General features: G+C 50.4%; 1 protein-coding gene across 6 annotated transcripts in view; it reads right to left on the bottom strand.

Annotated features, from left to right (window-relative positions):
• Window positions 1-3,532: 3,532 nt before the first annotated feature.
• PLEKHG4 (pleckstrin homology and RhoGEF domain containing G4) overlaps window positions 3,533-26,764 on the bottom strand; it is a 97,191-nt gene continuing 73,959 nt past the window's right edge. For 2 of the 6 annotated variants that reach the window (XM_065662023.1, XM_065662025.1), the window contains exons 14-22: window positions 13,769-14,706; window positions 12,000-12,249; window positions 11,186-11,275; window positions 10,634-10,858; window positions 9,561-9,731; window positions 8,871-9,084; window positions 8,157-8,273; window positions 7,808-8,071; window positions 3,533-7,257 (exon numbers count right to left, since the gene is read on the bottom strand). In XM_065662023.1, the coding sequence (XP_065518095.1) occupies window positions 6,929-7,257; window positions 7,808-8,071; window positions 8,157-8,273; window positions 8,871-9,084; window positions 9,561-9,731; window positions 10,634-10,858; window positions 11,186-11,275; window positions 12,000-12,249; window positions 13,769-14,706 (2,598 nt within the window). In that variant the 3' untranslated portion in view covers window positions 3,533-6,928. The remainder of the gene's footprint in view (window positions 7,258-7,807; window positions 8,072-8,156; window positions 8,274-8,870; window positions 9,085-9,560; window positions 9,732-10,633; window positions 10,859-11,185; window positions 11,276-11,999; window positions 12,250-13,768; window positions 14,707-26,764) is intronic. The other 4 variants (XM_065662027.1, XM_065662026.1, XM_065662028.1 and 1 more) reach the window with 4 other exon arrangements.

The raw sequence follows: 26,764 nt of genomic DNA, 5'->3' as shown, positions 1-26,764 counted from the left end.
TTTCCTAATACAATAGACCACTGGGGTTTGGTAGTCTTCCTCTCCTGAACAATTTGGAGATACTACATCTTTAAACAGAGGCCTGAAAGAAAATCCAAAAATGTTCCTGTTAAGTGCAAAGTGTTGATGTTTTGGGTTAAAAATATCAAGTATCATAGCAATTTTGAGACAATTTCACACACACAAAATAATAAATTAGAAACCAAAAGAAACTCAATGTTTAGATTAAACTTAGAGGAACTGCAACTATTAATATATGAAAAAACACATTTCGTCCAGGCAGGAAGCATGGACTGAGCCTTCATTGGCACAATACAAACCTATACTGTAATTACAATACAAAACACTTGTAGCAAATTAACTATTTGTTATGGATATACATTTAACATTTCTGTTTATGCAGCTACAGAACAGGGAGGAGGCAAAATTGTTATTTCCCCAGTTCACATGAGAATTTAGTGGTGTCCCATTAGGAGGAATTTGTTTTCAGGCAGACTGAACCTTCTCAGGGAACAACAGAAGGATACTTATTCACCAAGATCTGTCAGTATAATTGTCATCAAGCAGATAAAAAGCCTCCGCTTGTTTTGACTTTGGTTAAGAAAACCCCAAACCAAGCAGTGACTGTTGAATGGTCTCTTCCAGAAGGGTTAAGCATGAAATTTGGAACATTTTCTGTACTCACCAACCAAGGCAGAGGAGTTGAATGTGATGATTATTTGTTTGTATGCCTACCGCAAGCATTGGTAAAGTTATAGACACAAACTCTTTGACATCCTTCTACAGACAATGTTATCTAAGAATGGAAAAGAATACTCCAGAAAAGCCACCTGGAACACCCTGCTCTACCTGTGACAAAGGTGTCAGATGCAAAATCAGTGCTGGCTCATACACTAAGTCAATCCAGCACAGCTGAAAGGGGTAACTTCAAAGTCTGTGCATAATCATGAAGGTGCCTAAATACAAAACCACTTTGGTCAATAAATAATCTTCTCAGACTGAGCTTGTACAGAAGCTTCTTTCCACAACAGAGATTCAGGAAACTTTATTTTGCGGAACTGAGAAATGCCAACCACCAGCATTAAAATTAGCTAACTCTTCTGCTTCAGATTCCATAACGCTCTCTGGTTCCTTCAGATAGATGAGGAAAACATATCAAGAGGCAAGAATGAACCTGTAAACTGTTAAACAGTGTGACATTTGATTTTGAAACTCCACTGGGCTTTGCATTTTGTTTTCCGTACTGTGATTGCTTGACAAACAATAAAGTATGGGGGAAATGACCTAAAGCATCACCTTCACATTTCCTTGTGCATGCATATTCCATAGTTAATATGTGTTTATGGTAATGGATCATGACAAGCCAGAAAATTGCAAGGTTATACATCATGCAATACTTCAGGTTAAACCTTGGAACAACCTGCTATAGACGTATACTGAGTTGGTTACACAGAATAGCAAATGAAATATGACAAATGTCTTCCTTCAACATTCAAATGAAAGTAATAAAATGCAAATAAATGCAGCATAACCTCGCACCCAGCCTGTTGTCTATGGACATGGACATGCTCTGGGGCTGGAGGAGCTCTGCTCTGGAGCCAGGCTGAGAGAGCTGGGCTGGTTCAGCCTGGAGAAGAGAAGGCTCCTTAAGGGGAGACCTTAGAGCAGCTCCAGTGCCCAAAGGGGCTACAAGAAACCTGGAGAGGGGCTTTGGGCAAGGGCCTGTAGGGACAGGAAAAGGGGGAATGGCTTTAACCTGACAGAGGGGAGATTGAGATGAGCTCTTAGGCAGAAGTTCTTCCCTGTGAGGGTGCTGAGGCCCTGGCACAGGTTGCCCAGAGAAGCTGTGGCTGCCCCTATCCTCTAAGTGTTGTAATCCATGGAGATGGGCAATGTTTCAGCAAGATCTCAACTTTCTAAGACTTGGGAAATTATTTTTGCCAGCTGAATTTAAGTAAGAAGAGTGAATTTGTGCATTTCTTTTACATTATTAGGCAGCTAGAGGGGAAGCAAGCATGGCGACTTGTCTTCTTTGCACAAGAATATTGTATAAACGAATTAAGACTTTTCCTTTCAGCCCTGAAGTAAACTATCTAAACATAAATTATTGGTCTTTAGAGATTCAGAGATGTGTTTCTGTGTACATGCCTTTCAGTGTGTATGCCTTTATCTTGATTGCTGTGCCAGACACTTGTACTTAAGGCTCTGCACAGGCTGAAGCACTGTGTGCACACCTTTAGCAAGAAGGAAAATGTTCTCAGTGAAGAGATCACTGTATCCCGTTGCAGATTTCTGTGGGGTTTTCATGGCAGGGACAGCTAAACATGACTAGCGCAGCTGAAAAATGCTCCTCCCGCCCCCTCTGCTGGTAGCTCTGCTCCGGTGCTGGAAAAGACATCTTTCAACTGCGGAAGGATGGAATGGAGAGACAGGGACACCCAGAGGAGAGGACATGCTCTCTCCAGACACACATCAGTCTATGAAGTCTCTAAATTGTATCAGTCATCATAAAGTGAGATGACTTTGATCACCGGTCTCCTAAGGATGTGGGACAGTGACAAACACTCTGCACAAGTCCAGGTAGATTTTATCAGTTGCTCTTCCCTTATCCACAACACCATGGCTCCTTCATAGAAGACCACCAGATTTGTCAGGCACAATTTGCCCAGTGAAGCCATGCTAGCTGTCACCAACCAGCCCTTTACTGTTCATGTGCCTTAGTGTGGTTTCCAAGAGGATCTGCTCCAAGATTTTGCCAGGCACAGAGGTGAGACTCACTGGTCTGTAGTTTCCCTGGTCTTCCATTTTCCCCTTCTTGAAAATGGGTGCTATTATTACCCTTTTTCCAGTCAGCAGGAACTTCACCTGACTGCCACAACTTCTCAAATACGATGGACAGTGGCTTGGCAACTACATCTGCCAGTTCCCTCACAGGAAAAAGGAAGACCCAGGGTACTACAGACCTAGCAGTGCTCAAATACAGTTTGGACGGGGCTTGCAGGAACCTGCTCTAGTGGAAGGTGTCCCTGCCCATGGCAGGGAGCTGGAACTTGATGAGCTTTAAGGTCCCTTCCCTCCCACACCAGACTGGGATTCCATGAGTTTTGCTCAGCTGCTCTCTGACTCTGAACAGCAGCTCTGTGTAGGCAGGAACCTTTGCAACAGGTGCCACCTTTGGTTTTATTTCTCATACCTTGATCAGCAGCATGTGGGGTTTACCTAACAGAAGATGATTCTCTTGCAAGACAGGACACACTTTGCCTCTATGCTCCTGGTGATTTTCCAGCCATGGCCCAGTGTTCGCCTCCCTCCTCGCCCAGTTGTGGAGAAGCTGTTGTGCTGGGCTGACACCCCACACTGGAAAACCATGTGAGCTCCAGTGAGACCCCATCAGTCTCACTCTAACACCCTGACTCAAAAACCCTCGTGTCAATCCCTGACTTGTATTCCAAGATGGATCAACAACCACTGTTCCCTGAGCCCACTCGCTTTCTCCACTGCAGCCCATGCTGAAACCAAGATACAATGCAAATGAGATCATACAAAGAAAAAACCTTTATTAGACAAATCAATCAAACCCTGAAGAAACAGTGTCAGGTAAACAGGACTAATATTTTTTCCAGCAATGCAGAAACCTTTAAACTGAGAAATTGAGGAAGTTTCATATTCCTCTTGTTGCATTAGTTAAGTTCTCTCTCTCCTGTGACATGAGATAGTGGTATGCTGACAGCCCAAGACTCTTGCATTAATATAGCAACTGCTTTAAAATAGTAACCTCTGAAATCTTCCTTGTGCAACTGTTCCCACACAACTTTGTACCAAGGTTTCAAACTGTGTTCTCTTTGCTGTCGAAAAAAGACCAAAGGTTTAAAAACATCCATCTTGTTAAAACCAAACAAGTGGTTTATGTACAGCAGGGAGGTCCCAGGCTGGAAGGAGCCTGCTCTGCACCATGAGGGTGACCTGTGAGGTTTAACAGCTGAGACAGGCCATAAGTTACTGCTGCTTCTTCTTCCTCAGGCTGACACCAGATGAGCCTGACTTACAGCTCTACACAAACCAGGAGTAAACCAACAGAAGCTTGGCAGCAAATAACTATGGTTTCCAAAAATGCTCATTTTCATTTTCCCTGGGTCACTCTGGAGCACAGGGCTCCCATTACACTGTGCTACTTCAAACAACATGCAGGAAATGTTTGGCATTATAATCAACCCATCACACCCCAAACCTGCTGGTCTTGGAGGCTCCCAGTATGCCAAGCTCCTCAAACAAGCCACAGCTACAGACTGGAGTACGTGGAGAGGGGCTCAGGTGGAGGCAATGTGAGTGGTCCGGCCCCATCACCCCAAAACCCAGCACATCACCACGACAAGGCATGATGGGATCTGAGCTCTGCCACTTGCACCATGTGCCATGGGACCTGACCCATGGGGCACAGAGGACATGTGGCACTAGGACAGCAGCCACGCTGGGAAATGGCTTATATTAGAGACGGAAGTTTTGTGACTTCAGACCACCCCCCTCTTCCACACTCCTACCGACATCTGCTGGCTGCTCCCTGCTCTGCCTTGGCCTTTCCACTGCCATCTGGGAATTCTCCCCTCTCCCAGGAATATGTGCAGGGTTGACATGGTTTAGCCAGCAGCTGATTAGTGCAGAAGTGGCACAGGGAGAGCAGAGGAGCTGACAGGAGGTTACTACAGAGACAAGCTCAGCACTGAGGCACTGGAAGAATCATCTGAAGAAACAATTCACCTTAATAATGAAATTGCTTTTATTAAAACAGAAGTGTTAAGCCAAGAAAATAAATTACTGCTATGATAGACATATTTAGAACATAAGGAAGGACGTTAAATCTTGAGCTCCAGGCCAATATAACCCCGAAACAGAAAGTTACTCTACTTTCACTTAAATACCTCAGTTTCTCTTCATGCCCTTCCAAAAACTTTATAAAACGTGCAGCTTACAGAACAAATAGTAACAGAATCACTTGTAACAAAATCTGTACAGCTCATAGCTTTAAAAATAATACTTTTTTTCTTTATCTCCAAACAGCTATGTTACTATTACTCATAAATATCAGGCAAACATGTTTTGAATCCCCAAGGCCCCATCCGACACCAAAGCTATTACATGTAATTGAAAGAAACTTTCCTGGGACTTCCCCCCAGCCATAGGTCACGTTTGGGGCTGTTTGTGATTATGTGTAAGAAAAAAATGTATCTTCACAGGTGAAGACTGTCTCCTTCTGATGGTCAGAGGTCTTCAGGGAGTTTGAAATGGCAATCAAACCTGGAACACAGCAGCGTGCAATGGGTTAGAGCGGCTGCACTCCTGCCATGGGGCAGGACCCACTGTCCCTCTGTCCTGATGATCTTGGAAAACGCTTGAGAACCACTGTCTGTCAGAGCTGTGTTTGAGTGGGGAAGGAGTGTTTTACTGGAAAAGCCTTTCAGGAGAAGCATGCCTCTTCCCCTGTGAGGAGATCCACACCTCAGAGCTCGCCCCAAGGCTCAGTCCTAGCAGCAGCCGCTTCTAAAGCCCCAACTGTGACTCCCCCAGCAGCTCAGGGTAGAACATTTTAACCTTGGCTGGTTCTGTTTAGCTGATTTGAACTCCTGTACCTGTGGATATGAGCTGTGGGCCTGTGTGGTCATCACAGCCCACAGTGCCAAACCTACCAGCCACCTAGTGCCCTGTGCCTTGGCCACTCCAGCCCTGATCCTGCCTCCCTTATGTGCATTCCCCTCTGCTCTCTGTGAGCAGGGAGGCTCATCCCTAAGGCCAGAGGAAGGAGCAAAGCCAGAAGCTGGCTGATGTGAGTGGGCCATGACATGACTTTCCAAAGGCTGGCACCCACACCAGTGCTCTCCCCTCCTCAGAGCAACAGCCATTTCCTGGCAGGGAAGGCATCCTCCAGAAATCAGCTGCTCCCTCGGGCATCCTGGCCCAGATTCCTCCATCTAGCGACGTGCAGTTTCCTTTGGCAGTTCAAAGGAAGCTGTGGGATAAATCCAGCTTGGGGAGAATACCGTGGGTTCTCCAGGGCATGTCAGAGGGAATAACTAAGAGCAGGATTTCAGCAAACAGCCACAAGAAACAGATTAGTGGTTAGACAGCTGGGCAGCATTCAGAGGAAAGCAGCTCATCTGAACACCGGTGACTAAGGTGGTACTTAATCCTCTACCGCCTGGAAGTGATTTTGCTTGTTTTGCTACTGCTTCAAGCCAAGGAGGCATCAGATGGGCTGTCTGAGGTGACAGATCTACAGAAGCTGGTCTTCTCTGACCAAATGAATCAGAGCTCAGAGACCAGCCAGGAATGCATGTGGAAAACTCTTAATTGAGAAGCTGAGGGTAAGGTTCCCCTGACAAACCTGACCAGCATGTAGACCTGCTGGAAAATCCCCTTCAGGGGCTACTTACAACTCTGCTTCCTCAGGTGGTATACGTGTGCAGAGGGGCTCACACTATTGTTGAGGGACTTATGGTGACCTGGCCTGCTTTCTGCAGAGGAGAGAAGCCAGCATTAGTACAGGGTTAGAGGACAACAGCATCAGGACATGATCTAGTGGGAAGGGAAGCAGCTGAGAACTCTCAGGAACGTAACAGGAGATGCACTCACAACTCAGAGCAAAAGGCTCCTGCTCCTCCATCTCACTGCTCCCCAGAAAAGGCCCAAACCTCCCAGGAAAGGAGCTCAGCAGCATCTGCAGCAGAGCCCCATCCATCCCAGGAGGTCACGCATGTACCCCAGCCCATGACAACATCATAGCTCCTGTGTGTGCAGCATCCCCTCCCCATGCAGCCTCCAGCACTGAAGGTCCTTTCCAGAGCACCTCCCTGAGGACCTTGGCCACCAAACGGGAAGCTCCACAAGAGAGGGGCTCTCACCCATCCTGGAGGAGGTTGAGTCTCTGTGATCACTGTCACTTCCCCACAGTGACCCCTAGACCAAAAGCAGCATCTTCAGTCCCCCCAGGAGAGGTGGTGGCTTGAGCTGGGGTGGCAGTTGCAGGAACAGGCAGAGTGAAGAGAGGATTTTGGCTGCTCGCACTTACTGCAGAAATGTACTGGCTGTTGGGGAATCGGGGTTTCTCCACCACTGCAGAACTGTGCTGCGAGCCGAGGGGCATGTACGGTGGTGAGCCCACGTCTTCACAGAAGCTTTCCTGTGGGATGCTGGAGACACAGCCACTGTCGGAGCCGCTGGAGCCGCTGCCTGATATGCAGTGTGAGGACTCAGAGCTCTCTGTCGCTGGAGGAAAGAGAGGAAGGTCATCCTGACGAAACGAATTTGGCCTATAGGTCTATGCTACATACAATTGATAATGTGTCTGTTTGCAGAGGCACTTGCCACACAAGCCCACAGATAAGCCACACTCCTGTATGGGCCTCTTTAAAGCCGTAGGTCACAAAATCACCCAAGGAAGTATGGCAAATGATGCTAGAGATTGGTAAGCACTGGCCAGGGAAGTTCACACAGGGGAAGCCAGGGGGTCACTAGACCAGGCTGCTGAGAGCAAGAGTTGGAGTGCCTTGTACTAAAGGGTCAGAGACATAGCACTGGTCTCCAAGGCCACAGCACCCCTAGAACTACCACCAAGCTTCCCACAGGCATGGATGCAGATCACAAGAGTGCTTTACTAATCCCTGCATCCAACCTAACTCCCAACTTGGATGTTGAGACAGAGGTGGCACAGAAGGGCAGGGACAAGACAAGACAGGGACTGCAGAGGAGCCTGATCTGACGGCACAGCTCACAGCAAAGGTGGGGATGAGCTGCAGAGGGCTGAGCTCATACGTACTCAGTGAGGGTTGGCTGCTCGTCTCATGCTCCAGCTCATCTTCCTCAATGCAGGTGCTGACATCAAAGGGGCAGCTGGGAGCCAGGACACCAGGGAGCAGAGCCTGGTCCAGGTACATGTGGAGGTTGAGGGGCCCCAGCAGGGACGAGGAGGAAGGGCTGTATGCAGCAGGGGTGCTGCCAGTGGAGAGCTGTGCCTGTGTCCTTTTGTAGGGGTTGGAATGGTCAAACAGAGACACCGCAATAGATGCTCTGGTCCTGGCACCTGCCAGAAAACATACCAAAGAAGCTTGAGTACCAATCCTGCCCAGCTCACAGGGAGCAAGGAGGAAGACATGGTTAGCACTTACCTCTGCCTTTCATGATGTAGTCGATAGCACGGTCATTGATAGCTGCCTCACTGGGTTTGATATCCAGGAATGGCTTGTTGCCCACACCCATGGAGACCATCTCTTGCATTCGGATTTCTGTGGAGGGAGAGACCCACAACCACACAATGAGGCTGACCCAACCCTCCCCACAGGCACTGTGCAGCCCCAGACTACAGCACTCCTGGGCCAGGCTACTCCTGAACTATTGAGATCAGATCTGTCTTTCCCTTGCTCCCTGGTCCTGAGGAGCCTCTGTGGACAAGCAATCATGCCCTGCTCTGGAATAGTAACTCTGTGCCATGCTGCCTATGAGAGTCCTGCCAAGCAGGAAGCCTGCAGTGGAGAGAAAAGACTCAGCCAGCTTGGCTGAGGCAGCTGCCACTCCAGCAGTGGCCCAGATCACAGAGAGAGCAGGAAGCATTCCATGAGCAGAGCCCATGCTCACGGGGCAGGAAACCCGGTGCTAGTATCTTCCATTTCCCCCACTGAGACCAGTAGGTGTCTACAGTGACACAGACCTTGGACTGGTCAGGTTCCCTGTGGATGAGGGGCAGGGAAGGGACATGCCCAGCCAAGCTCAGCACATGCTCCTGAGGCTGCATGCCAGCACACAGCCACTTGCTGCACAGAGCCTGCCTGCTAACATGCTCCAAACCTGCTCAGGACAGCATGAGCTGAACAGGGCTCCCGCACCTTTCGCAGCACAGACGCCCCAGGAAGGAATCACACCTTTATTGCGGGCTGCCTGCTGCCACAGGATCTTGGCAATGTCACTGGTCCAGGCTTGCTTAGTCTCGGCTGAGCTGGCCTGGAGGATGTAGGTGTCACTGGACTTCCGCCTTCGGAACCAGATCTCAAAGCGCAGGCCGCTGTCTCCAGAGTTCTCTGTCAGACCAATATCTGCTGTCTGCCACAAAAAGAAAGAGGAAAGCATCAACTGGGCTTCCACAAGGAGCAGAAAGGGTAAACCCTGCTTACAACCTGTGCCAGAGCTACCCTCAGTTCAGCAGACTGAATAGGAAAGAGCCTGAGGATCTGGACAGGAGTAGGTATTACCTGGATGCTGCTGAGCAGAGACAGCCCAGGCAATTCCCAGGACTTCACTCAGAGTCAGCACCACCTCCCTGCCACGCACATACTGCCTTTCCCCTACATTACCTGTCCCCTCAGAAGACCCTGGCCCCACACCTCATAGCACAGAGCAGGCCCATGCATTAAAGTGTGAAGTATTCCATTCTGGATTCAGTGCACAGCTTGAAGAAGGCTTAGCAGTGGTGCTTCTGCTGAAGGTGCTCCTGCTTCCCATTTCAGAGCCACGTGTCCATGAGGAAACCAGCCATGGACGCCTCCTGCACAAGAGGGAGCTGCAGGGGCTGCCCTTACCTTGAAGGAGCGCTTGTAGATGTACACATCAAAGCCACCCTCAATCCTCTTTGGCTTGCTGAACAGGATCAGGTCCTCGAAGAGGAAGACATGTCGCTGGCACTTCCTACGGCCCAGCCAGATGGTGAACTCATCCTGCCGCACCAGCTGCCCCTGCTCCTTCAGGTTCACCTGAACACAGGGCACATCTTGGTAAGACCCCACAGGATCAGGTCTTGGCAGCCACAGATGGCAGGGTCCCATGTGGCTGTGGTGAAGAAGTGGCAACTATGTGTCATCTTAGGAGGGTTCCTGGAAGAGGTGGGGCTGTGTGGCATTGCTGGAGGCCACATAAGGCTGAAACAAGTGGCTCAGAGCTCAGAGGAGAGTTGTGCCTTTCTCCTAGGCCTAATCCACAGATGACTCTCTCCTGTCACCCTGAGCAGATATGTGACAAACCTCTGGGGTGACAACTGGAGGCAGCAGTCAGAACTTTCTTTTTGGGGAAAGAAAAGAGATGAAGAGGAAACAAGTCCCATCAAACTGCCAGGAGCACATTTGGGTCAGGAGGCCAGTCCCTCAGTTTTTCCTGCCCCAGATCCACCTTTCTGCAGCTTGAGCCTGGGGGGTTTATCCTCCTCCAGTGCTGTACTCCACATGCCTCTCCCTCAAGTCCCACCTAGCTGATTTTGGCCTGTCTTGCGCTTCAGCATCTGTTCAGTTTCCTTCTTGCAAACTGCCTGGCTCTCTTATCACCAGCTCAGAAGAGATGGAAGCCCCAAGGCAGTCTGCAGAATGGAATCTGCAAGGGCCGACAGGCTGCCCCGCCTTACCAGTAAGTACCAGGGAGCGTGTTGTGACAAGCTGCTCGCTCAGCTCAAATCAACAGCGTCCACACTGTCCTAACAGGTCAAGACCTCCAAGCCCTGCTGCTCCCTTGCCCTGTGCCTCAGTAGTCCTTCTATGCTGTACTGGCATCCTGTTCACTGTAGGAAGTTGAGGGGGGTGTTCACCATACAACCCACAGACCCTAAGTCTAGATACAGGGAAGACAAGTGGCTCCACCCCCCGGGCAGGGGAGAACAATAACGTACATCACAGTCGCGGATGGCATCCATGGCCAGCAGGTCATTCCCATGCCGGAGCTGAAACTTCACCATCTCCTCGGCAGCACGGAGGTATCCCAGCTCCTGCTCTTGTGCCTCGCTGCACTCCTTGATCAGGTCCTTCAGGAGCAGGGCATATTTGCTCATTCGCTGGATGGGTTTCAGCAGGTAGGAGGCCAGGTCCATCTTATCCCCGAGCTGTACCTGCTTGAACTGAGAAATGCAGCAGAGTGAAGGCAGCAGCACCCGTGGAGCACCCCATGTGCCCCAGGCAGGCACTGATACAGCTCTCCTCACTGGGGTGCTCTCTTTGCTCTGCAGGGAAATGCAAGGCCCTAGGACCAGTGCTGCTGTGTGCTGGGCTCCTTTCCAAAGCACTCACTGCTTGTCTGCCCCTGTCCCCCCATGTACACTTGTCCAGAGAGCTGTGCCAGGAAAGCAGAAGTGCTGAGCATGCCTTCAGCAGGGAAGTTGGGCTTGTTTAAACAGATCAGAGACCCAAACACCAAGAGCAATCATGATGCAGGCAGTAGAATCTACCTTAAAGAAGGTATTCCCATGGCTGGCGAGCAGCGAGTCCGACTTCGGCTTGTTCTTGCTATACAACGCATACATCCCAAACTGGTCTTTCTGCAAAAGAGAATCCCATGTGAGAACACTGCCTGCCCAGGAAGCAGCGACAGCCATGCTCTCGGTCGAGTCTAGCTCTGCCTCCCCAGGCTGCAGCAAAGCCTCCTATGCCATTAGGAGCAACTTTGTTTCAGGAGTGACTTTGCTTCAAGTTTGTTAAGAGTCAGGGAATGTTCTTGTCTTCGTAAAGTAGCTAACACTTTTTAATCCATTGTCCTGTTAGCTCTTGTCCCTTACATTCCCCAGCCGGTACCATTCACCTGGTAGCAGGAAACATGCAAGAGTCAGCCGAGCTTAAGACCAGTGGCAAGTGCTTCTCCCTAGCAGCCCTCTCCAAGAAGAGCAGCAGGTCAGTACCTCCCCCCTCACTGAAATCACTCTACATGGACACCACAGACAGAAGACAGGGTAAGGGATATCTCTACATAAGCATGTGGGCTCTAAGGAGCAGAAACTGCCTCCCTGACAGTGACTCTTGGTACTGAAGAGCCACAGGAAAGACAAAGAGCATTTGCTGCCGTTTGGGCTCAGCCTCACAGAGCCATCCCAGTCCAGCCTAGCACTTGAGCTAGCAATGGACAAACCAACCCAGCACAGGGTCCCAAAGAAAGCCACAGCCCATTAACATGAAGGTGAGAAGCCAGATGTACAGGCACTGCTGGGAAGAGGAGCCCACATGTGTCTGGAGGAACCCGGCCCAGAGGATTAGGTGCTGGTGCCTTACGTGTCGGAGGAAGCAGTGGCTGACCCTAAGCGGGTGGTTGCAGCAGCTCTCCAGCTCCCGCAGGAAGTACTGGCTGTGGAAGTCATAGAGTTTCTCAAGGTTCCCAAAAATGACGCTGCGCTTCCCACGCAGGTCCTGGGGGAGGTCCAGGCGCTCCATCTCAGGGAAGTAGCTGTCAATGATGTAGCAAAGCGACCTCACGTACTCCCGCTCCGTGGTTACCATCTCATCGATGATGTGACGCAGCTTGCTGTGAGAGGAAACACTCAGCCTTGAAGGGGCCCAGCCTGGAGCAGGGCTACAGCAGTCACAGTGCCTGCAGAGGATGGGACTGTCCCTAGAGAATCCCTCCCTGAGACCAAGCATGGAGATGAGATGGCCCGTGAGCACGATCCAAGCTCAGATTCACAAATGTCCATGACAGCTCTGACCCTGAGCACTGACAAAGCTCGTGGCTGATCAAAGGAATTTCATTGACTTTTCTGTTGAGGAAGGGTGAGCCCCTGGGCTGGCTGTGGTCCTAACCCAGCCTCAGCAAGACACACACAACCCTGAGCCCACTCAGCTCCTGCTCTGGACACAACAGGCTGCTCTGCAAATGGCTGCATTCCTAAAACAACAGGGACAGCAGAAGTCAAGGTAACTTCTGTGAGGAGGAGACAACCTGACGACTGGGTGCTGTGGGAGGCAAGTTAAGCCTGGGAGAACAGAAGCTCTGGACCCAGGTGCTGTTAGGCTTGTGCCAATACAAATGAGAGTAAGAAACAAACCTTGTATCACTTGGTTAGCAAACAGCAATTCCTAGCACGGGTTGCTCTGCACGTCTCTGAAAGGATTGTTGTTAGGTACTCGAGGTTTCCACTGTGAGGCAGTGAAGCACCAAACATAACTACTCCAATGTGCGCCTGCCTTCCCTGCCTATAAGGCTTCCCCAGGGCAACTCCTCTTACTGTTCAGAGGACCCAACAGTGGGACTGCCACAGTGCCCGTGGACAGGAGGACTGCTGCATCACTCCCGTGAGAAGCACAGCAATTACTTTCCTGCCTGCTGGTATTCACCCCCTGACATGAGTTTTCCTGACACATGGTAGGATATCAGAGGTGCCGTCCAGAAGGGGATGTCTGCAGCCCTCCCCCATCCAGAGCAGTAGCAGCAAGAGGAGCTCTGCAGTCCCCCTACACTAATTTCTCATCTCTCCTACCAATTTTTCACGGAATCCCAGGCTGGTTTGGGTTGGAAGGGAGCTCAAAGTTCATCCAGTTCCAACCCCTGCCACGGGCAGAGACACCTTCCACTAGAGCAGGTTGCTCCAAGCCCTGTCCAACCTGGCCTTGAACACTGCCAGGGATGGTGCAGCCACAGCTTCTCTGGGCAACCTGTGCCAGGGCCTCAGCACCCTCACAGGGAAGAACTTCTGCCTAAAAGCTCATCTCAATCTCCCCTCTATCAGGTTAAAGCCATTCCCCCTTGTCCTGTCCCTACAGGCCCTTGTCAAAAGTCTCTCCACAGATTTCTTCAATCTTCTCCAGTGAGAGCAGCTGAAAGACCTGCCCTGTGATCCCCCTTCAAGCACAGTCCACATCCCTGGGCTCTCCGTAGCCTAATCATGCTGCAGTCCTACAACAAAGTATGTAGCTGGAGCTACACCTCCATCTATCTGCCCTGTATACTCTCCCAAAGTAACTGTCACTGCAGAGCCCTTCACATCTTTGCTGGCTGCCTTTTCAATACCCTGAGGACCTGAGCACTGAGTATCATGGCCGCTTACCTGCCCCAGCTCTTGGCTTCTGACACGGAGAGGCAGCCCCTCGGTCCCTCCTGCACCGGGCAGTCTGCAGGCCAGTTGTGAGTGCCTTGCTGCCGCAGAGGAAACGTCCTGTCCACCAGCTCGGTGCTGCTCACCTCCAGCCCCTTGATAAAGACACCGGTGTTGCCGTACCTGGCCGGCTCGCTCAGTGTCCTCTGGCAGCCTGCCCATAGGCTCTCACCACAGGGGAGGTCAAAGCTTTGGGCCTTACGGAGCATCCTCCTGGGAGGCAGCTTCCCAGAGGCAGCAGTAGATGTGCAGGATGGCTTCACCTCTGGAGTTTCTAATATACTCTCTAGGCTTGGCTTTTCTTCAGGCAGCTTTGGAGACTTGGAGGCCCCGCTGGCAAAAGAAACTCTGCTCTGAGGACCAGGGCTGAGAGTGGCCTGGCAGGAAAGCTCTTCCCCAGTACTGACATCACCAGGGCAGCTAAAGGAAGGCGAGGGCACCTTCTCCTTAGCCCACCCCAGAGAGCAGTTGGGCCTGTTGTAGCAGTGGGGTGTGCTGCAAGTCCTGTCCCAGTGGGACCTGGAGGTAGCCGCCTCAGAGTGCCTCCGGCGGGACAGGCTGCCAGCTTGGGGCTGCTCCCCCAAAGCTGGTTTCTGGTCTGACAGCAGAGACCTCCTTGTTCTTAAGGCTGCTTCGAGTTTCTTTTCAAAAACCAGCTTGGTCTCCTGGCATTTAGACCATGCGAACTTCCACTGCTTGAGTCCCTTGTCACTCTTCAGCTCACAGGCCAGCTCCTTCATCTCCTGGAACCGAGCATCACTGATGTTTGGGTGCTGGCCCTTGTAACTCTCCAGGCACTGGATCACATCCCTGCAGTGCTCAGTGGAGCTGCAGTCCTCCATGCTGATGCAGGCAAGGTGCCGCATCCCTTCCAAGGCCCACTCGTATGCCTGTAGAGCAAGGACAAAAGGCAGCAGCTAGTCAGAGGAGCTTGAAGAATAACTCCAACTCGGTGCCTCAAGACAAGAGAAAGGATCAGTGTGTGGCCACCACAGTTCCTCGAGTGTGAGAGGAGGGGGGGCTGCTACTGTCAATAGGGCTTTAACAATTCAGCAAAACAAACAGCTCCTTTATGCAGAGGTCTTCAGCTGTGCTGGCTGCTCTGCCACAGCCCCACCTCCACGACAGGTCCCTGCACACCCCCACTGCCTGCTACATTTGTCCTCTCTGGGCAGGGGACCCAGGGGAAGCTGCTACCAGGGCTCCAGGAATTCACACCTCAGTATGGCCTTGCTTGGTATAAAACCTGGAACCCACCCTCCTCCTTTGCCAAGCCATTCTCATCATGACCCCAAGGGATGAGGTCGAGAGGGCATGAGTAAGCTGCAGGGAATGGGACTGCTGCTCCCCAGGCCACTTCCCTGGAACTGATGGTATGCAAAAGCCTGGAGCTCTGTGAGAGCTGGGCTCTGGATCACCCCAAGCGCTCTGCCCCATCCTTGCAGCAAGTAGGAATCAGAGGCCGTGCAAGCCCAGTTGCAGCTTGTGCATCTCCTGTGCCTGCTGGCACCCATGCAGTGTGCCATGCCCTGCCTACCTGCCTGGTTCTGCTTGTTCCAGCGCTACATGCTTGTGCTGGTAAGTCGACTACTGAGCTCAGCAGTTTATTTCTAATACTCCAGGAATGCTGGAAGCAGTTTCACAGGGCTTAACTAAAGCAGTGGTATGTGTGTTGGCTTTGCTAAAACTGCTCTGCCATGTCAGTAGAACAAGAGGAGCAGGACAAAATGTGGTCTGATGTGACAGAAAAGGTAGGAGTGCCTTACCACGAAACACTGTGCACAAAGACCTGTCTGTCATCAATAAAAATGAAGGGCAAATATCTGAATTGCTCAGGCTCATGAGCCACTACTCGTAAATAAAGCAGGGATGATGACAAGGCTTAACTCTAGAGTGAACAAGATGTGACCAGTTGCCATAAGCCTGACCAGGAAACTTTACCACACAGTAAAAACAGTTATTTGTTAAAATCAGATGCACAAGGCAGGGAAAACACCCAGGACAGGCCTGCTTGGCACCTTCCACCAACTGCCCAAGACCAGCGGATGTGCAGAAACACCCCAGCCTGCCTCCAAGGTAAGCCGGACCACCTCTAGCCTGACCATCTCTAGCCTGACAGCACTTGACCTGTCAGGCTCCAAGTACCTGCTATGTTTCTGCAGAGAAGCAATGCTTATGCTTTGTGCCAAGAATAAAGTGACCGCTCTTAAATCATTTTCCAACAGCCTTACTGTGGCAGCCTTCACTCAAAATGTTTAAAGCACATAATTTTGTGCCTTAGACACTAAGAATATCCATCCAAGCTTTATGCAGACATGGAGAAGTCACTGCATCTCCCTCAGGGACGTGGCCGTCAGGTTCTGGTGCTAGTCTCACTGTCTGTTGGTGACAGAGGTATGGAGGGGAGGAGGTGCTTCACTGATGTAGCACCCAGACTCTGGATGAGGACAGTTATGAGAGCCAAGCGCCTTTGTATGACAGCTGAATGCCAACACATGTGGGGTAGCCTGCAGACTGAGCAGAGCCACTCCAGAGACGGATTCCAGAGGAGCCCCCACAGCCATTCACACTGCTCTTTAGAGCTGTAGCTGCATGGTATGCGTGCAGCCAGCCCATTACTCATGCAGAGCAATGAGCTGCTTCAGAAACACCAGCAGCTGCTTGGGGAAAATGCTTCTCACACAGCCCTATACAACCACAGCACAGGACAACCAGAAGAACAGCAGTCCCCTCTCTTCCCATCACCCTGCCCAGAGCACAGGCTCCTGACCTGCCTCTTTCTTCATCCAGGCCTTACACTGTAGACAGACACTGGCAAAGGTTGCCCAGAGAAGCTGTGGCTGCCCCATCCCTGGCAGTGTTCAAGGCCAGGTTGGATGAGGCTTGGAGCAGCCCGTTCTAGTGAAGGGTGCCCCTGCCTGTGGCCAGGGGTTGGAACTGATTGAGCTTTAAGGTCTCTTCCAACTTAAACCAGTCTGGGATTCTACAACATGCCCATTGCTGGGTGCCGGGAAGAGGATACAGAGGCAGAGGACATGCCAGACGCTGGTGAGAATCCACATTTATCTGTGATGCAGAGAGAAACTCTCTGGGGACAGAAGCACACATGGCAAGGTGAAATGCTGAGTGCAGCGGAGGCCAGCAGATCTGCACAGCAGTGACAGATGGCCTATTCTGCTGTGGGTTTGAGCTGCTCCCTCCAGCTGCACACAAACCAACACCAGCCCCTTCCCAGCTCTTTTCAGAGCAAGGGCTGGCTGTCAGGGTGGGCTAAGGGCATGTCTCGCATCTCTGGCTGTGCAGGTCAATGGGTAATCCTGACCAAAGGCTGCATGCTGGCTTCATTTCACTCACTGATGGGAAGAGCTGAGCTCAAAAGGCACACAGGGCTCTGAAAGAGGGTGCTGAGAGCAGTGTGCAGGAACAGCAGAGCCAGCAGGCCAGCCTGGCCTTTAGAGCAGCCAGCTGGGAAGGGAGCCACCCTGTGAAGGTCTTCTCTGAGGCTGAAGACCTCACTTCCATGCACAGATGGGACAGACAGAGAGAGAGGAAAAGAATCTCCTTTTATTTCTAGGAAACACTGCAGATCTGCACGGGGCCACAGTGAGGGAGGAATTGGGGCTGCAAACCACAGAGGGAGGCAGCCCCACCCCCTCTCATCTTCACATGGTATCTGTCAGCTCTTGGGCAGGGCTCCAAGGGCTGCACAGAAATGATTCTAAACCTCGACGGCATTTCTTCCAGTCCCAGTGCCTGTTGCAGGCCAGTGAATAGCTCAGCTTTGTTCCCTGCACAATGGGAGCAGCCCTCCACACCCTGCAGCTTGCTTGATAACATGCTAAATGGCCACCAAGGCTTTCTCCAGTCACATCATTCCCTTCAATTGCCCTTTTAGCACATGAAATACAGCCCTCTCCATGGACAATGCGTGCCTTGGCACCCAGGGGGGAACACTCTCACGCAGGCATGGGTATTGTGATTATCTGTATCCTGGTAAGGTTACTAACCGCACTCAGCCAAGCCACGATACTATCCTACTACTCCTGTGGGACTTTTTGGGGGCAGGCAGCCCTACAGCTCCTCTGCCAGGCTGCAAGAGCTGCTTGTATAGAATAGGAGGCACCTGTGTGCAGGGAAACTGAATCTTCCCACCCAGGTTTGGAATCAGGCAGGAAGAAGCCTGTACCTCTGCTTTTGATCTTTACAGACAAGTTGTTACTGAAACTCTCAATTAGAGGATTAAAGACTAATACGCTTCCTGCACACACAGGGCTGTGTGAGGAGTCAGCAACAGGTTGGTCCTGCCAGGCTGCCCGAGGAGCCAGGGGTTCCTGGGGACCTGCAGAGCCATAAGGAAGAGACAGGGTCTTCCCTGGAGCATGGAGCAACCCCCAAGCCCATCACCAGTTGGTCACTCCCCATTTCACCACAAGCAAGGCTTGCAGTGCATAGAGGACAGAGGCTCCTGGGGTCTGTTGTCTTTGGCACCACTTAAGTGCCATCTGAAATCACAGACCAAGAGAAGCTGCTCAGCCCCGGCTCAGGGAACATTTCCAGCACTTCACAGAAAAACTACAGGGGTCCTGGGTCCTCAACCAAGCCATCACTCAGATACTATACCTCACCAACCCAAACCTATCACAGACTCACCGGATTCCTCTCATACTCAAGGTCCAGTAATCTCTAAGACACCTTTTGGATAGCCAAGACAGGAGACAGACACTGCATCTGCAGACATATGCCAGAAGGGGCAATTTCAAGGTGAGCTGCCTTTGTCCAAACTTTCTATTTCATCTCTACTTGTGGGGAGATGATGACTGTAACTATTTTTCGTGTAACATAGGAAACTAGGTGTCTGCACAGAAACCCTCTAACTTCCTGCAGAATTATAAAGCACCTGCCTAGGTAGGTGACTAACTGCTGCAAGAAAATTTGTTTCTGAGCCTGAAGTGACTGCACAGAGGAGCTGAGAAAAGGGTGATGAAAAGCCAAGACTGATCATGATGCAGGCAGTGATGTAACACAGCTGTGGGATAATGACTGAAGCACAGCAACAAGACAGACCAAGTCCCCCATCCTTCTGCAGCGATGTCCCAGGACTACAAGCCTCTCACTCCCTCTCAACCCAGAGAACAGCACAAGTTGGGAACATGCCAAGGACAGGGAAATAGAAACCAACATAACCAAACCAAGCCTTGACCCAGCTTGAGTGCAGCTCCTGTACACCAGCTGGCTGCACTCTGTTGTTTGTTAGTGAGACACAAATAACAGCACATCTTTGTGGCAAGGAACAACTGCACAACTCCCATTTAACAAGACCTCCCACCACCATGTTCACTCTAACTCCACTTCAGCCATGAGTTTGGAGAGCAAGACGAGACTGGCTTGCAGCAAAGCAGACAGAACTGCTGCAACCGGACAAGGCCAAAGCATCACAGGTACTGTTGTGAACTGAGCCAAGAGCTTCCCAACAACTGCACATGGTGCCATTGTGGTGGCACAAGCTCCTGCAGCTGCCCTACTCTGCCAGCAGCCCCAGGTCTTGGCACTGAGCCCTATGGAGCTGAGAGGCCAGTGAAGAGTAAAGAGTCACAGGGCACTTAGAAACCAAGTCCAAAGCAAATGCTGCTCTCTTGCAGGAAAACGTCTACTCTCAGCTGTGCCCTTATCGCTGACACTCATTTGGGCCTGTTCCCTTTGAAGTCCATCATGGCTTTAGGCCACTTTCATAACTAACTCCTGCCCACAACACTTACGTGTCCCTTGTCACAGACTGCTGCATGCACGGTAATAGCAGCAACTGTGGCTGGAGACTGCTCATATGCCTATAGTTCAGAAGGGCCACAATTAAAAAGCCATTTTACATCAAAACATAGTAAAAGTGAAATCAGCCAGGCAAAAAACCTTACTGTCACAAGGGTTGTGAGCTGGCAGACACCTGACAGCTAACTCGTTCTCTGCTAACTCATAGACCAAGTTTGCTAGAGCAGAAAGTGGTCAGCTCACCACTTGCATGGGTCTGCTCTGAGCTTTCCTCAGGCTCCCACCCACCCACACCAAAAGCACCCATGAAGGAAGGATCACAGGACTCTGCAAGATCTGCAGAAATCTCCCTGGCAAGTTGAACAGTTGGTGAAAAGCAGACCTGATCCTACCTTCCCGTCTGTACAGAGGGTGTCCATATCCTGCTGGCACCCAGCTCAGTGCTGTACACTACCATTCCTTATGGCCAGACTGCCGCAGAGCCACTGCTTCAGAGCAGCATCCCAGCTCTGGCTATTCACAAGCAAATGCTGCTAGCCTGAACACCAGATTGAGAAGCCCTGGCAATCAGAGCCAAGGCGGAGGGGGAAGGAGCCGTGCTTCACATGAGAACTACTGAAGTTGCAGAGAACACCCTGACTGGGTGCAGGCCAGATCCTCTCTCTTACACAGGGAGAGAAAACATCCCAACCAAGCCCAAATTCAAGCAAAATTCAAAGCAAGGCCCAACCCACACACAAGAGCAAGTGATGCCTCCTAGACATTGTGATGCTTTTTCCACGTCTCTGTAAGGCAAAGCCCCTGCTTACTTGTACCAAAATGCGTATCTCAATGAGCAGGCAGCTACACCGGCACAGACAAGAAACCCTGTAATTTCAGAGCACAAGCATTTCAGCTAAGCCACCAAGTTAGAAGTCATCTCCTCTGTACACTGAGGTTCATTGTCACAACTTTTCCAAACTGCATTTGAAGCCCTGCCAGGGATTCATTAGCAGCAGAAATGGAAGTGATCAAAACTGAGTCCTATGCAGATGTAGCTGGTTGAAGAAGCTCAGCTTTAAACACTGAGGAAAGGACTCACCCTCTTGAAATAAAAAGCTGCACAGCAACTCAGAGTGCCCCCCATTCTCTCTCCAAGAGAGGAGAGACCACTAAAATCACCTAAAACTAGACGCTACGGAAATTAAACTTTAGATCCTGTCTTCGCCTTTCTGCCTGTTACCAAGTGTCACATGCTGCACAAACCCTGTGGGAGCGCAAAGGATGACAGAAAAACACAAATTCCTCTGATTCAGGCATAAGAAAGCAGAACAAGCAGTTACCCACAGCTAGGCAGGAAAGAAAACCAAGGGGTCAGGTAAGCAACATGGGTTGGGGTTGGTCTCGGCAAACCATAGCCTGAGCACCATCAAAGGATGCTCATTAGAGCAACACACTTGGAAATCCTTCTTCAGCAGCACTCTGGGTGAACAGCACCAGAACTCGGAAATCCCTTCACCTCCCCCTCAGGGCAGCCAGGCTTGACAAGTCCAGGAGAGTCTAATTAAGGGAGAATATAATTGGATAAAATAGGATTGCACATGATTTCTGCTCTCTTGACGACAGCATGAGGACCCAAAGGGCAAATGCGGCTGGCTGTGCTGGTGCTGGTGTGCAGGATGCGTGCTTGCCCTTCTGAAGTGATGCAACTGCCAGGCAATACTTAAGGAATCTCCATTAGTACCAGGCTGACTCCACTGGTGAAATCACAAGCTAGAACAACCCCTGCTGCAGCACGATTCAGAGCTTCCACCAACCTGCCTATGCCAGTTTTGCTACATATCTATGTAAAGACCCACACATATGTATATATGACACACATATGTATGTATGTATTTATATGTGTGTGTGTAGAAAACGAGTATCAGTAAGTGTCTGAGATTTGTGCTCCCCACAGATCCCACTGCTCTGCAGCAGCAGCAAAATTCCCAACAGCAACAGTGTGCAGTGTCCCCTCAGGTCTTCCTTTCTGCCTCACAGTTTTTGGGTAGATTTTGCACTGACTTTTCTCCCCGTTTTTTCTGTCCCACAAGGGGATTTTCTCAATGTTTCAAAGCTCACGATTCCAGAGGACTGGGGTAAGTTTGCTGCCAGTACAATCAGAAATTTCCATACTTGTCTTTGCTGCAAACCAGCCTTTTCAACTTCGAGGCACTGCCTATTTACTCAGCAGCTTTGTGCACCCACAAACAGCAAAGCTTCTCTCAGTGAAGTCTGCTCACAACCCCTGCTTAACAGAATAAAAGCAGATGCTCTTTCACCGTGTTGGTGAGTATTATCCTCCCTCCTTTCTGATGCTCACAGTGACAAAGTCAAACTGCATGCTAAAATCCACTTTGGCCACTGTCCTTCTCTCCTGCTGCTCAAATCAACTGGAATCTGGTGGCTGGTGCTTTACTTGGTGACAGCCTAGTCTCTTTGACTCTCTTTGGAGAGAGCAAAGAGCCTCACATTACCAGATTAAAGATCAAGCAAGACGCATGAGTCAAAGCTGGCAACTTGCACAACAGCAACAAATCACTGATCAGAGACTAATGCCACCTCCAGAGGTTTTTTGCATGCCTTGCTTTCCCATCTGTCCCAACAGTCGCATTATTACACTGTACCAATAACCCACTGTAATAGCACACCACAGGCCAGCAAGGACAGGATGGGCTGTGGTAGGTGTCTCCCCTCTGCACTGGCTCCCTTTAATAAGCCATGCTCTGCTGGGGATTGCAAAGCCTCCAGTGTGCCCTTGGGCCAGGACAAGGGAGCGTTGATGCTCTCTCTGTAGCATGCAATTCACATCCTTTCTCCTGTGACAAGCTGAGCCTATTTATTATTATTTATTATTCACTGATGGGCTGGGATCTCTCTGCAATGCACTGCAGGACCTTGGGCCTTGTGGAGCTGCAACCCCAGCTCACCTTTGGGCCTCTCCAGGGTAGCTGACAAAGCTAGAAATAGCTCACCAGTTCAAGAGCACCCTAAGATGAACTTGGAGGATGCAAGCCCCCAGGGAGCAGGGCAAAGGAGCCTGGGAAGAGGCATCCGGCGCGCTGGGGAGAACCCTGTCCATATGCCCAAGGCTTTGATATGCAGATGGGAGCCATTGTGAGCTTCAGCCCCATCTGTACAACGAGGGGAGCTTCATGGCCAGATTGCTTGAACAGATCTACTTAACTCCCACGACTAAAGGGAATTCAGCCTTCAGGAGGATCTGAGCATCCAGATGGATACCAGCACAGAAACATGCAGAAAATCTGTCACCCGGAACAGTTCCTATCCCAAGATCAAAGTGAAAAAAAGCACCCAAAGTTAACATTTTACACACACGCACCATGCTGGGGCAAGCTGACAGAAGATTGCTGCTAGTATCATACCTTGCACATCATGTGCAACACAGTGCCCTGCAACACAAACCAGGAAATCCCTAAACCTGCTGTGAGGAAACACTGTTTCCTTGTCCTTGCTGCCTGGCTGCCAGTGTCATGACCCTGCAGAAGATTTGATCCCCCCTGACTTAGAGAAGAGCAGTCCCAGACTTACACACAACTGTCAGTTTTATGCTTATGGGAAGCCAAGGACACAGAGGAAACAGAATTGTTTAGTTTGGAAAAAACATTGAAGATCAAATCCAACAATTAACCTGACACTGCCAAGTCCACCACTAAACCATGTCCACAAGTGCCACATCTACATGCCTTTTAAATATCCCCAGGGCTGGTGATTCCACCACTTTGCTGGGCAGCCTGTTCCAAAGATTGACAACCCCTTCGGTGAAGATTTTCTTCCTGATATCCAGTATAAACCTCTGCTGGTGCAACTTGAGGCCATTTCCTCTTGTCCTATCACTTGTTCCTTGGGAGAAGAGACCAACCCCCACCTCACTACAACCTCATTTCAGGTAGTTGTAGAGAGTGATAAGGTCCCCCCTGAGCCTTCTCTTCTCTAGGCTGAACACCCCCAGGTCCCTCAGCCGTTCCTCATCACAACTGTGCTCCAGGCCCTTCACCAGCTCCATTTACCTTCTCTGAACACCACTGAGGATGAAGGCAGAAGGTGCTTTCAGCACATCAAGCACTGACCCCCACATACATAGCAGCAGCAGAACGTGTTGGCATTCCTGGGATCAGGGGAGGCAGTTGAGGGGTGAGCATCCTACATCCCAAAAAATGCTAGGTCATCTCCCCTAGCCTATTCTTCCTGCTGTGCCTTCCAGTGAGGAGAGGATTCAGCCAGCACAGTAGTAGGGAGAAGGACCCCAGACAGATGGATCAAAGCTTTCATTCCCTGCACATGCCACATACGCATCACACAGACATCATAACACACAACAGAGGAGCCTGAGGTGCTGGGACATGTGTTCAAAAGCATCTCAAACCAAGAACACCTCACCTTCAACTGCAATTGTGCTTTGATTTAGCACATGAAAACCAATAATTACTTCACTGCTGCCCTGTAACAACTGAGGGACAAGCTTCTGTACCAGTCTCATAGCCATGTTGTGTAACCAGAAAGGAGCATCCTATGCTGGCGCTACCATTTAACATTCACCTCTTTTCACAGAGCTTGTGGGAGCTAAGGGCACTGCTGTGGTGCCAATTTAGCAATAAAGCCATTGATGAAACACAGGAGAAAATAACTTGGGCACCAGGAGATCTAGCAGTGAATTACTGGAGTATTCCCAAATCAAAACAGTTTCCAAATCACTGATTTTGCAAGACAGAAAACACAGGGGAACTGTAGTAGAACAGGTTTAAATGTCCCCTTTGATGGGAAAATAAACCTTAGAGGCTTATTAACTTGCAAGAAGACTTCTCCAGCTAAAACCTGGCAGAAAGGAGAAGGGAGAGATTTCACACATTAACCTTACATGAACCCTGTCAGAGGATTGATTTTCCAACCTGGAGGCTCATTCCCCCAGCTGCTCCAGGCTGTGCATGAAAAAAGACACCCCTTGAAACGGGAGAGCAAACCAGACTAGATGCCTGTCTAGGGACACGACTTCACAGTGTAACTGAGGAAGGAGGAAGAGAGATGAGGCAGCTGCTATCAGGCAGTGCTGAAGCCAGACTACAGTGTCTTCCCCCAAAACAGTTTTACAGCATCAGGAAGTTATACATTTCTCTCTATAGTACTACTCTGATCTTCTTTTATCATCCTGCACCAGTAACCAGGTGAAAGCTGTTACTTTGGAATGTTGCACAGCCCATCCCTGGAAAACTAAAGCAAATCTCTGCACAGAGGTAGAGAAAAAATAGAGCACATTAAATCTCCCCCAGAGACATTGTTATAAGCCACGGCAAACCTTCGTTTGCTTAGAGGTGCTGGGACACAAAGCCATGCCCTGACCTGCACAGGACTGCTAGCAAGAGACAAGCATTCTGGCACGGGGACCTGCGCCCCTGTTTACAGTAAGCACACTGCACCAGGACGCATCAAATGCTGCTTTTTCCACTTTGTCACTAAGTTCTACTCTCCACTTCTCCTCCAAGCACATTCCCAGGGCAGGCAATCATAATGCCATTTCAGTAAAATTAACTTTAAAAAAAAAGAAAAAAAAAAAAATCTCACTTTCAGGTCACAGCACCAGGATCCTTTCCAGCTTCCCACAGACCAGCATTCCCAACCCTTCTTCCCTCATCAAAGGCTAAGCAAAAAGAACCAGCAATAATTTATCCCCTGAAGGGGACTTGATTTTTTTTGTTTTCCTCAAAACCATCATTTGTGACACGGTACATCAGCAGAAATGAAGCACAGCAGAAAACAAGGTATCAGCAGGTTGCTGCTCTGAAGCTTCTGAGAAATGAGAGGTAATGATACCTGTGGAAATCAGGTAATTTAGCAGGCTCTGGATTTCTGCTGTCACACCCAAGATCAGCTCCATCTCTTGAAGCTGGAAACACTGTGACAGCAGGTCTCAGTCCCTGCCAGGACAGGAACTCAGCAAACCTTGGAGCATTTGAGGAAGGCAGCCCCTTCTTGTGCCATCCACAACCTTTAAAAGGAACCTGAAACGTCCCACCTGTCCTGTGCATAAATCCAGCCAGTCTGGAGGCAATGTAGTCCCAGCAACAACTTCTACCTGCAGTTAAATTATGCCCCCTGAAATGATCATGCAATAATAAAGGCAAAGAGGGACAGGCACTGCTGTGTTACAGACGGCACAACCCTGGGATTTGGAAGAACCATGGAAAGATGCTCAGAGTCCACGGGGCTCTGCCTGAGCACACAAAAGCTGCACACAAAGCACTCTGATTCATGCTGGATGCATGAGGACACATACAAGCAGCTGAGTGAAAAGCCTTCTTTGCATTGTTTCAAACAATCCCAGTACTACTCACACGTCAGCCAGGGTGCTGGATACTTGATACTTACAAGACGGTTTGCTGTGTCCGTCTGCTGCCGAAGTCAGGATGGGTGTACGTGGCTCAGAGGAAAGGTGCATGGAGCTGTGTGGTCAGGTTCTCCTGCCAGCCAGGCATGGAGGGGTGGGAAGAAGAGCCCCAGCCCCTCTTTGGGCCCCAGAGGCAGCAACACTTGTTCACAGGATGGAGCGCAAAAAGGCTGGCATTCCTACAGCAGTAAGGACAATGGGGAGGGATGAGGAGGCACTGCCATAATCAAATGCAGGCCAGCTGGCCCTCCCCCAGGAAGGGCAGGCACCTCCTTCCATTGCCAAAGGCTTTGTTTTCTAAGCCACAAAGAACAAAGTGGCCGAGCAGGAGAGCCAGAGGAGTAGGAGAGCAGAAGAGCACCGGCTGTTGGGGGCAGATCCACACGTGAGAACAGGTAACCCACTCCTGGAGAGATGTCAACACAGATGGGGAGAGGTTGGGCAACATTCTGCTTGCTCCAAGTGAAGCTCGGAAGCAGCAGCTCTGTGCGTGCAGCAGAAAGAAGCTGAGGACAGCTGGAAATCACCACTGAGAAACCAGAATCAGCAGAGGCTGATGCCCAGGAGTCCTTTGAGGGAAGGGACCTAAGGGTGGCAGACATAGAATGCCACTGAAGGAATGGCTCATGGAGCAGACCCCACAGAAATCCCAACAAGGGAAATGCTGCCATTTCTCAACCAGCTTCACCCCACTGCCAGTCCCTAACAGTGGGACTCTGAACAACTTCCCTCAGAAACCAAACACAAGGCAAGAGCCCACGCTG

This window comes from Lathamus discolor, chromosome Z (assembly GCF_037157495.1).
Source record: "Lathamus discolor isolate bLatDis1 chromosome Z, bLatDis1.hap1, whole genome shotgun sequence".
Classification (NCBI taxonomy): domain Eukaryota; kingdom Metazoa; phylum Chordata; class Aves; order Psittaciformes; family Psittacidae; genus Lathamus; species Lathamus discolor.
Note: the sequence above shows the minus strand (reverse complement) of the source record. Positions and strands in the feature narration are given on the sequence as shown.